This window comes from Balaenoptera musculus, chromosome 1, assembly GCF_009873245.2.
Source record: "Balaenoptera musculus isolate JJ_BM4_2016_0621 chromosome 1, mBalMus1.pri.v3, whole genome shotgun sequence".
Classification (NCBI taxonomy): domain Eukaryota; kingdom Metazoa; phylum Chordata; class Mammalia; order Artiodactyla; family Balaenopteridae; genus Balaenoptera; species Balaenoptera musculus.
Window position 1 is genome coordinate 149503807 of NC_045785.1, and position 12155 is coordinate 149515961.

At 35.1% G+C, this 12155-nt stretch overlaps 1 protein-coding gene across 1 annotated transcript in view; it reads right to left on the reverse strand.

Annotated features, from left to right (window-relative positions):
* Positions 1 to 5976: 5976 nt before the first annotated feature.
* The window catches only part of LOC118881047 (membrane cofactor protein-like), a 52475-nt gene continuing 46296 nt past the window's right edge, over positions 5977 to 12155 (reverse strand). Inside the window, exon 7 of the mRNA XM_036825426.1 lies at positions 5977 to 6062. Coding sequence (XP_036681321.1) covers positions 5977 to 6062 — 86 coding nt within the window. The remainder of the gene's footprint in view (positions 6063 to 12155) is intronic.

A 12155-nucleotide genomic window follows, 5' to 3' on the forward strand; every position in this document is an offset into this window, starting at 1 on the left:
AAAGAACAAAGCTGCGGGCATAACCCTCCCATACTTCAGACAATACTACAAAGTTATAGTAATCAAAACAGCATGGTATTAACACAAAAACAGACATATGGATCAATAGAACAGAACAGAGAGCCCAGAAATAAATCCACATATCTACAGTCAATTAATTTTCAACAAACGAGACAAAAATATACAATGGAGAGAAGGCAGTCTCTTCTGCAAGTGGTTTTGGGAAAGTTGGACAGCTGCATTTAAATCAATGAAGTTAGAACACACCCTCACACCATACACAAAAATAAACTCAAAAATTGCTTAACGACTTAACCATAAGACATGACACCTAAAACTCCTAGAGGAGAACATAGGCAAAACATTCTCTGACATAAATTGTACTAATGTTTTCTTAGGCCAGTCTCCCAAGGCAATATAAATAAAAACAAAAATAAACAAATGGGACCTAATCAAAATTACAAGCTTTTGCACAACAAAGGAAACCATAAACAAAACAAAAAGACAACATACAGACTGGGAGAAAATATTTGCAAATGATGTGACCAACAAGGGCTTAATTTCCAATATATACAAACAGCTCATAAAACTCAATAACAAAAAAACCAAACAAACAACACAATCGAAAAATGGGCAGAAGACCTAAATAGACATTTCTTCAAAGAAGACATAAAGTTGACCAGGAAGCACATGAAAAGATGCTCAACACTGCTAATTATCAGAGAAATGCAAATCAAAACTCCAATGAGGTACTACCACACACCAGTCAGAATGGCCACCATTAAAAAGTCTACAAATAACAAATGCTGGAGAGGGTGTGGAGAAAAGGGAACCCTCCTACACTGTGGGTGGGAATGTAAATTGGTTCAGCCACTATGGAAGACAGTATGGAGGTTCCTCAAAAAACTAGAAATAGAGTTATCCTATGATCCAGCAATCCCATTCCTGGGCATATATCCGGATAAAACAATAAATCAAAAAGATACATGCACCACTATGTTCGTAGCAGCACTATTCACAATAGCCAGGACATGTTAGCAACCGAAATATCCATTGACAGATGAATGGATAAAGATACTGTATATGTATACAATGGAATACTACTCAGACATAAAAAAAGCATGAAATAATGCCATTTTCAACAACATGGATGGACCTAGAGATTATCATGCTAATTTAAGTAAGTCAGAAAGAGAAAGACAAATATCATATGATATCACTTATATGTGGAATCTAAAATAAATATATGAAACAGAAACTGACTCAGAGACATTGAGAACAGACTTGTGGTTGCCAAGGGGGAGGGAGGTGGAGGTGGGATGGATTGGGAATTTGGGATTAGCAGATGTAAACTATTATATTTAGGATGGATAAACAAAAAGGCCTTACTGTATAGCACAGGTAACTATCAATATCCTGTAATAAACCATAATGGAAAAGAATATGAAAAAGAATGTATATATGTGTATAACTGAATCACTTTGCTGTACAGCAGAAATTAACACAACATTGTAAATCAACTATATTTCAATAAAATAAATTTTAATATTAAAAAAAATTTTATAACAAATAAATATTCTTAATAGAAAAAAGAAAAAATATTTTGTCCCAGTTTATAAAACACATAAATTATGGAATAATTCTAATGAATTTAGCAAACTCTCACTTATCCAGTGATAATTTAACTGGAGTAAAGAAAATCATTCATCTGTGAAAGAAAATCACTACAAGTAAGTGAAAACATTATGTAAACAAAGGGCATCTGGTTTTTGGAACCACACAGCCAGGACATGCAAAATAGGACTCATGCAATAGCAAAAGAAAGGGTGAAGGCTATGGATTCCAAGTCTGGAAAGTATGGTAGAAGAGTTAGTTAAGAAAGGAGGGACTTCCCTGGTGGCGCAGTGGTTGAGAATCTGCCTGCCAATGCAGGGGACACGGGTTCGAGCCCTGGTCTGGAAGGATCCCACATGCCGCAGAGCAACTGGGCCCATGAGCCACAACTACTGAGCCTGCGAATCTGGAGCCTGTGCCCCACAAAAGGGGGGGCCGCGATAGTGAGAGGCCCACACACCACGATGAAAAGTGGCCCCCACTTGCCGCAACTAGAGAAAGCCCTCGCACAGAAACGAAGACCCAACACAGCCAAAAATAAATAAAATAAATAAATAAATAAAATAAAAAATAAAGAAAGGAGATTGGAAGGGAAAAGGAAGGAGGGTGTAGATGGAGCCCATCAGACCAACTGGAATCCTATTCTATTCTTAGTTGAGACCTAAGAAACAGGAAACTATAGTAGAGTACTTTAACCTTGCGACCATTTTTCATCATAATTTAAATGAACAACAAAAGCAATTTGGGGGAGAAACATGGACATTAAACAAACAGTGCAAAGAATATAATAAAAATATTTGCCTTTTTAAAAGAAAAGCAAACTAAAGCTAGGTTATTACCCCACATTCTTTTGAAAAGTGTACACATAGATGAACAGTCTTTTAAAAATCTAATTACCTTAAACAGGTGAAACATTTCCCAGTAAGCTTGATGGTGTTTCTTCAAAATTAAAGAGCATGGGCACATCAGTAATAGTCTACACCCCGGTTTCTGAAAGTGTAGTCCTGGCCCAACAGCATCATCTCTTGGGAACTCATTAGAAATGGGATCTCATATCTCTAACGTTACTGAAACTTTAACCTGTGGTGCGATGCTCAGATAATTGTTCGGCTTTAAAAGACTCATTAACTGGTATGTAGAGAGAGTTTGGTTAATACTTGTTCGAGAACCTTTAAGTATTTTGGTGTACGGATGTTTTAAACAAAGAAGGAGAGTGAGGATCAGAAAGCTATTTTGTTTTGCTTCTTTAGAGGTTATTTCTACACAAGCCTTTTGGACCTTTAAAAATATTTCACCGATAGAATTTTCTATTCAGACTGCTGTGTATACGTAATTTAAAAAAATGTACTGCTGATAGAGAAATCAAATGTGCATATTATATGTTCTATAAATATAAAGTTTAAGATTCAAATGAATGCATTGTGGGAACTTTAAAAAGATAACCAAAAAACATTTTAAAAGTTTGAGCTCTGTATGAGTGAAGAAGGTATTTTTATTACATAGTCCAAGCCCAGTCTTTAATATAGAAATTAGATATTAAAACCACAAATAAACCAGGAATTCCAAAAGTCTTAAAATTATTAGTTTGATTTCAAAACTATTTCCAAAGAATTATAGGGTGGAAAAATCACTAAAAATCAGAAATTTCAAAGCACCTAATCTTAGTCTATGCTCCATGATTTATTCTAAGTCTTTCATTAAGTTGTAAATTATTTCATTAAAATTTAAGCTTGATTAGAAAACTCTATTCTCCTTAGAAGATAAATATTTGTACTTAAAAAAAATCTAAGCCTCCTTCCTTTTTTCCATTTATATAGATAAAAAGACAGACAAAATTAATGAGGTGACTTGTAAATCTTACCCCTCTCAGCAACTTAGTTTAACCCCATCAGTTTTACTGCCACCTAGTATATTAAGAGAACATAAAAGAGAAATCAAATAGTGTTGCTTTTAATTCCCCAGTTTTATTTGTATAAATAACAACTCTAAATGAAAATAAATCAAACTGGGTACTTGAAGTAGACACCTATGCAGCTTCCTACAAGTACCTAAGTTATTCAGACAAATGAAACTTTCATCATAAAAATTTCAGTGACTACAGCTTTCAAAGTTAAAAGTGAACGGTTTTAAATTTAATCTCAGCTATTAGTTCTAGCTAGGCAGTAGGGTACATCTAGGGTAGGGAAGGCCCCATAACAGTCCATGATTTGTTGCAGCACTTAAACTTCAAATCCCACAGAAATTTTTCTTACATCATAATAGATGAAGCGACCTGCACAGATTACTCTTGTTGAGTTGATATTAAAAGAGGCTGAAAATATTTTTAGTAAAGAAATGCAATCCGAATGGCATACACATGCAGGCACATTTTTTAAAAAGTTGGCATGTAATATAGAGTACAAACAAAACTGCACAAAACTATGTTAAGAGTGAGAAGGACTAATAAATTAAAGAAACATGCCTTAATGTACCCTCTCTCTCCACCTCGTGGAAAATTTGTACAGGCAGGCACCAACTATTGCAATGGCAGCAACTACAAGAAACCAGGAAACAAATGACATGTAACTGAAAAATCAATGCCAAGATTCAAAATCTAGCAGAAGAAATAAGTGTTGGTTAGATTTCCAAGGTCAGAAAATGTTATTTTATTTAAGCACATACAGATTTTTATTCTATCTGGTCTCTTCACTGTCTAAATCCAATTCCCTGGAATCAATTAAACAGTTCACAGTAAGGCAGAGGAGTCCTTGATTAATTTAGAAAATTATCCAAAGCATACTTGGGATGCAAACTCGTATGGCTAAGCATCTTGAAACAATATGTATTATTTAGGGTTTTTTAGTAAGTGGACATATAGAATATAAGAGAATATACAATCACCAACACAGGGTAGTATATTATATAAAAGGTCATGTTTTCCTAAACTGGTTTACTTAATTTCACACTATAAAACCTAAAGAAACTGAAAAATCACTAAAAAAATTTAATGCACTTCTTCAGAGTAATATCTTGATTTAAGCGGTATCAAAGTTTGGAATACTTACATACAGAAAGAACGATTGCAACAATGAGTGCTCCATCTGCGAAAAATGAAAAGTTTGAAGATAATTGAGCACATAGGAGTTTCCAAGTAGTTGTTGCATTTTAATTTGATCAGATCAGCTGTAATTACAGCAAAGAAAAAAAATTATCAATTTAGTTTTAGCTTGACTGCTAGTGCATCCAGGTCATTTTGACCAAAGAACCCTTCAAAATAGATTCCAGGGTTAGGATCCACCTTGTGAAATTCTTAACAGGAACCTTACTTATTATCATTGTCTGCTGTAGCTACCATACCAGGTTATTTAGTAAAGGTAGTTAGGACAATTAGAATTCACTAGATTAGAAGAAAAATTTTTTAAAACATATTGTCCCATTATAGCTCAGTATTCAGTCTATTTCTTATGATTTTGTTAGGAATTTAACTTATACTTTTCCCCCAAAAGTGTGATTGTTGAATAAATTATAATAAAGTTCTATTAATTTATCACACAAATGTTATTTTCAGTCTTCACAAACAATGCTTTATCTATCATCACCCCTCCTTATTTCCCTGTCCCCCAAGTTAAGACATGGTCCTAATTACAAGGAGATTTTCTCTAATACTATAAATGAAACACCAGGGCACATGGATGAAAACTATGCACAGAAACGTAAACATGCATTTTTGACTATCCAGAGAGCAATAAATAATACTACCAAATTACTAGATTCACCTGACACAGTGGCAATTTGACCAGTTTTCAGAGGGAAAACATAAGAAGCCTAAAGCACATTTTATACAAAGATTAACTTTACTAGTCTAAAGTAAAGTAATAACTATTTTTCTTCATTTTCTTATCAAGAAATAATTATATTTCATTTAAATGTCACAACTATACTTCACCAAGTTTTTTAACATATATTGTGTGAACCATGTGAGGCAACATAAAGTGTGCTACCCCCGCCTGTTATAAAAAAAAAACTAACCCAACTAATTGTATATAAGGCTTGTGTATACAAGGTATACACAAGAAAGAAAATTTATCTACAAATCTCCATCACAAAATAACACTATCACATGGGAAGCAAGTTACATTTTATATATTTTAACCTACACATGACCATAGCATTTAAGAAAGTTACCTCACCCCACTAGGAATCCTAAGCTGGGGCAGTTCTTGAAAACTGTGTTATCTCCATGTTTACATATACTATCACTTATATTTGTCATGGGATCTGCACTATTAAAAAAACTAAAAATGTCAGTTATCATCAATTTGTGACGTTTTTTCTTCTTTAATTACAGATAATTGAAATAGTTCCATGTAGAACTCTAGGGTTTCATAATGCAGGGTTATTTATAACCAAAATAATACCTAAATCCTCAAAATGTTCAGGCTGTAACTCATCACTTGGACTGGGATATGCTGAAAAAAGAAAAAAAAAATAGAAACAAGAAAAAAAGGTAGAAGAAGAAAATAATCAAGCTTAAAGACCTATATATAAATTTATAGGTTTTGATTTTTTGCCTTTGTGCGAAACCCCTGATAATTTAATTTTTCCTACATGAATTATATTAATGCTTAAAAGGTAGTGTCATAAAAATCATAAATTTATATTCAATGTCAAAATATTCTTCTTCCTGTCCATTAACATTTCTTGGGACAATATTCTGTGGTACAGCAAACAAATTTATCATTAGTATAATGTCAAAATTAGCCTATGGATTCAATGTAATTTTGCTTAAAACTGAAAGGCATAAGATGGCTTAAACATCATTTAAAAGTTGATCTGCAATAGAATGGAATTCAACATCATAAAGGTCATTTATGAAAAACCAATAGTGAAAAACTGAAAAATTTTTTTAAGTCAGGAACAATTCAGGATGCTCCCATTTGCCACTTCTATCAACATATAAAAAAATTTAATTTCTTTTTCTTGTCTAGTCAGAGCAATTAGACAAGAAAAAGAAATAAAAAGCATCCAAACTGGGAAAGAAGAAATAAAATGATCTCTGTTCCAGATTACATAATCTTCTAAGTGGAAAACTAAAGATTATATACACACACACATGCACACACACACAAACCTGTTAGAAGTAATAAATTAATTCAACAAAGTTGGAGGCTACAAAATCAACAAACAAAAATCAGTTGCATTTCTATACACTACCAATGAACAGTCTAAAAAGAAAATTAAAAAAAAAAAACAACTCCACTTACAGTAGCATCAAAGAGAATAAAATACTTAGGAATAAACATAACTAAGGAGGTGAAAGACTTGTACACTGAAAATTACAAAGGATTGCTTAAAGAAATTGAAGATGACATTAAAAAATGAAAGCACATCCTGCGTTCATGGATTGGAAGACTTAATATTGTTAAGATGTTAATACCACACAAAGCAATCTACAGATTAAATGCAACCCTTTGACCATATAAAAATGCATTTTGCATAAATAGACAAATTAAACCTAAACTTCATATGGAATCTCAAGGGAGTAGAAGTAGACAGGAATATCTTGATAAAGAAAGCAAAGTTGGGAGGACTCATGTTTCCCAATTCCAAAACTTACTAAAAAGCTACAATAATCAAAACATAGTGGTATTAACATAGAGACAGACACAGAGACCAATAGAATAGAATAGAGAGCCCAGAAGCAACAAGGATATATTGTACAGCACAGGGAAATATAGCTATTATTTTGTAATAACTTTAAATTGAGTATAATCTTTAAAAATATCAAATCACTATGTTGTACACCTGAAACTAATATAATATTGTAAAACAACTATATTTCAATTAAAAAAAAAAACAGAGAGCCCAGAAATAAACTTTCACTTATATGGTCAAATGATTCTTCACAAGGGTGCTAAGAACATTTAATGGGGAAAGGGCAATCTCTTCAACACATGGTTCTTGGATAACTGGATATCCACATGCAAAAGAATGAATTTTGACACCTACCTTACAATATATACAAAAATTAATTTAAAAAGATCAAAGTACTAAACTTAAGAGCTAGGGAAGTTGCCAAGACAGTGGAGTAGGAAGACTCTGAGTTCCCCTCCTTCCTCGGGCAAATGAGCAGTTACAACTGTTTACAGAACAACTATGGATGAGAATGACCTGAAGACTAGCAGAAATGATCTTCTACAACTAAGGATATAAAGAAGAAACCAACATGAGACAGGAAAGAGGATCAAAGACATGGTATAAACAAGACCCCTACCTCTGGGTAGGTGACCCACAAACTGGGAGGATCATTACAATTGCAGAGGTTCTCCCCAAGGAAGGAGGGGTCTGAGCCTCACATCAGATTCCCCAGCCTAGGGGTCCTGCACCAGGAAGACAAGCCCCCAGAATGTTCGGCTTTGAAAGCCAGTGTGGCTTACTTTTGGGAGATCCAGGGAGCTGTAAGAAATAGAGACTCCACTCTTAAAGGATGCAAACAAAATGTCTCACAATCTTGAGACCCAGGGCAGAAGCAGTAATTTGAAAGGAGCTTGGGTCAGATCCTCTGCTGATCTTGGAGAGGCAGAAGGCAACTGGAACTCATCCTGGGGACACAGATGGTGGCAGCAGCCATTGTTGGGAGCTCATACCACAAAGACTCTGGTGCTGGCAAACGCCAATTTGGAATCCTCCCTCTAGCTTATTAGAACCATGATATGACCCTCCCCCCCAGCAGGTGGGCACAAGTTCTGGGACACTCCAGGCCAAGCAGTTATTGGAGTGAAGACATAGCCCCACCCACAAGGAGGCTGGCTGCCTTAGGACCCCTGATCCTTCAGCCACCTGCGACACCTCCCTGCCCAGCAGAGGGCCCAGAACCTGGCTCAATATATTGCAACGAGACCCTGGCACCTGGCTCTGCTCACCAGTGGGCCAGCACCAGCCCCAGAAGCCCATGGGCCCGAGCCTCACCCACCAGCAGTCTGATTTCAGCTTCAGGAACATTGGGCCCCTAAGCCAGCTTCCCCAAGGTCAGACCCCACCCACCAGTGGGCCAACACCAGCTCCGGGACACCCTGGACACTACAGTTAGCCAAGTCAGGAAACAACCCTGCCCACCTGTTGGGGAAGCTAGTAAAGTAGTCTTGTTCAGGCTTCAGAGGTGGCACAAGGCCTCTCTCTGACCGGACAATGACGCTAAAGCTGGCTGCATGCCAAACTGCTGAGCTACACCCAGGTCAGCAGGGGTGGCGCCTGCACACATTGTAAACCACTAGATAAGATAGAGAGTAAGTCATGGGGCTTCTTGCACCTTGAGGGTCTGGCCAGCCCCTGGGGATCAAGGACATTCCAAGACTTACAAGTTAAGACCAAGGCATTTATGACAATAACCAGAGCTGCAAACTTGCACGTAGGCTGATTGCTATCAGCCTGCGGCCTGGTGCTAAAAGCTGGGCTCCTTCAAGTGGCAAACTTAAGTCTCACCAGTGGGGTGGACGTACCGCCTGGGACCTTCCCAATTTGGACTCCAGATTGCTGTTCAAGGGACTTCCCAGTGCTGCTTGGATCTGGATGTAGGTGCTTCCCCAATTCAGTGATGTATAAACCTCGGTATTTACTATTCTTTCTTAGTTAGTTATACTATTATTTTCTTAATTAGTATACTGTAATATCTGTTAATTCAATAAACTCTAAATTCTTGTTTACTGAGTGTAGAGTGGTTATTTTGCCAGCGAATCCTATGAACTTTGAAACTGAAAGTAAGGCTTTTGGCAAAACAACACCAGCAGGCTGACACTAGCCCCAGGATCTCCCAAGCCATGGCCCCACGTACCAGTAGGCCAACACTTGACCTGAGACCCACAGCCTGCTTCCTCAGATCCCAGCTCTACCAAACAGTACTAGCCCTACTAGTAGTAAAACCATCTATAACCACAATAAGTAGTTAAAGGATGAACAAAACAAAAAAAGATGTAAAATATGATGGATAAAAACATTAAATGTGGTGGGATGGAATAAAAATACAGGGTTGTTAGAATGCGTTCAAACTTAAGAGATTAGCAACTTAAAATAATCATGTATATGTATAGATTGCTATATATAAACCTCATGAGAACCACAAAACAAAACTCTATAATAGATACATATACAAGAAAGAGAAAGGAATCCAACGTAACACTAAAGATAATAATTAAATCATAAGGGAAGAGAGCAAAAGAAGAAAGGAACAAAAATGAACTAGAAACTTAAAAGCTAAAACTATAAAACTCTTAGAAGAAAACATGGAGGACAGCTTCATGAATTTGGATCTGGCAATGATTTCTTGGATGTGACACCAAAAGCACATGCAACAAAAAACAAATAGATACATTGAATTTCATCAATGTTAAAAACTTTTGTTTCACAAGGGATACTGTCATCAGAGTGAAGAGACAATACACAGAATGGGAGGAAGCATCTGCAAATTATATATCTGATAAGGGATTAATATTCAAGATATATTATGAACAAAAAATTAAAAAAAAAATTCAAAAATGGGCAAAGGACTTGAATGGTTATTTCTCCAAAGAAGATATACAAAAGACCAATAAGCACATGAAAAGATGATCAAAGATTAATAATTTTAGATATTCAAATAAAAACCACAATGGATACTACTTCATATATATTGGTATGGCTTTTATAAAAAATCAGAAAACAACAAGTGCTGACAAAAAGGTTAAGAATTTGGAACCTTTGTGCATCACTGGAGGGGACATAAAATGGTGCACCTGATGTGGAAGACACTATCGTTGTTCCTCAAAAAAATAAACATAAAGCTACTCTATAACCCAGCAATTCTATTCCTATGTATATAACCACCAAAATTGAAAATAGGGACTCAGATACTTGAATGCCAATGTTCAGAGCAGCATTATTCAGAATAGCCAAAAGGTGGAACCAAACCAAGAAACTTTCAACAAATGGATGAATAAAGGAAATGTGGTATATAGAATGGAATATTTTTAAGTCATAAAAGGAATAAAGTTCTGATACATGCTACAAGGTGGATGAATCTTGAAAACATTATGCTAAGTGAAATAAGCCAGAACACATTATGCTAAGTGAAATAAGCCAGTAGTGAATCCTAGTCTATGAGGTACCCGGAATAGTCAAATTCATAGACATAGAAAATAGATAGTAGCTAACAGGGCTGGGGGGAGGGAGACTGGAGAGTTATTGTTTAATAGGTATAATGTTTCATTTTGAGATGCTGAAAAAATTTTGGAGCTAGATAGTAGTAATAGTTGCACAAAAATGTGGATACTTAATGCCAATGAAATATACAATTAAAATAGTTAAAACTGTCAGTAAAATACAATAGAACTTGATCTAGAAAAATTAGCATAGAGAGTAGCCTGAACAGCTGAAAAGGAAGTGTTCTGCCAGATACTAAAACATATCATAGTACTGCAGTCAAAACATCAATTTGGTGCTGGCACAGGAATGGACAGAATTCAAGGGAACAGAAAGAAGACTAGATCACCTATGAATTTAATGTGTAATAAAAACTGGCACTTCAACACAGTTGGAGAGAAGACAACTTATTCAACAAATGGTGCTACTTCGCCATTGGATGAAGGTAGGTGGAGTGGGGAGGAACCCAATCTCATTTCATATACCATAAAGAATGTGAGATGAATCAGTGATTTAATGCAATCACACAATCACATGGTAGAAATGTTTATATAATTTCAAAATGGAGACATGGTGGAAATGTTTATATGATTTCAGCATGGAGAACCCCTGAAGCTTTTATAAGAAAGACACAACACTCATAGTCATTAAGAAAAAGATCAACACATTCAACTACCTATTAATGTAAAAATTCTGCACATATAAATGACCACTGAGAGAATGGTTAAATGAAATATGGTACATATTAAAACCATCATTTAAAAAGATGGGAATAAATCTAACTACAGCTCCAGTTCAAGGCAATAAGTGGAAAAATTTGCAAGAAAAATATGAACAGCATGATGCCATTTTTGGTTAAGAAAAAAGAGAAAATGCCAAAATATGTATACCTACACAAATAAGAATGTTGATGTGTAGAAATAGATTAAAAAGACATCCTAAATTATAAAGAGATTAATTTAGGTAATAGACCAGAGAAAGAGGTGGAAAACTAATCTTTTACTCTGTATGCTTTTGTAATGTTTGAAATTTTACAAATTTATATTAGTATACTACTTATATAATTAAAAGTTATAAAAAGCAATCTATATTCAATAGCATAAAATCTTAAAAGAAACCTGACTAGTAAAATAAGGCAAAGAAAAAACCTAGAAGAAAATTCCACTTCATGTTAAAAGGGCTTTAACTTATCTTGAGCTCTGATAAGTCAACAAGAAAAATATTTCAGAAACCACATAGGAAAATGAACAAAGGACCAAAATAAGTGAAAGAAGACCAAAAAAATTCAGCTTCATTGATAATTTAAAAATGCAAATTAGTACATGACATCATTTTTCACCCATCACTTTATTAAGTTTGAAACAATGTAAGTAGGATAAAGAGGTACT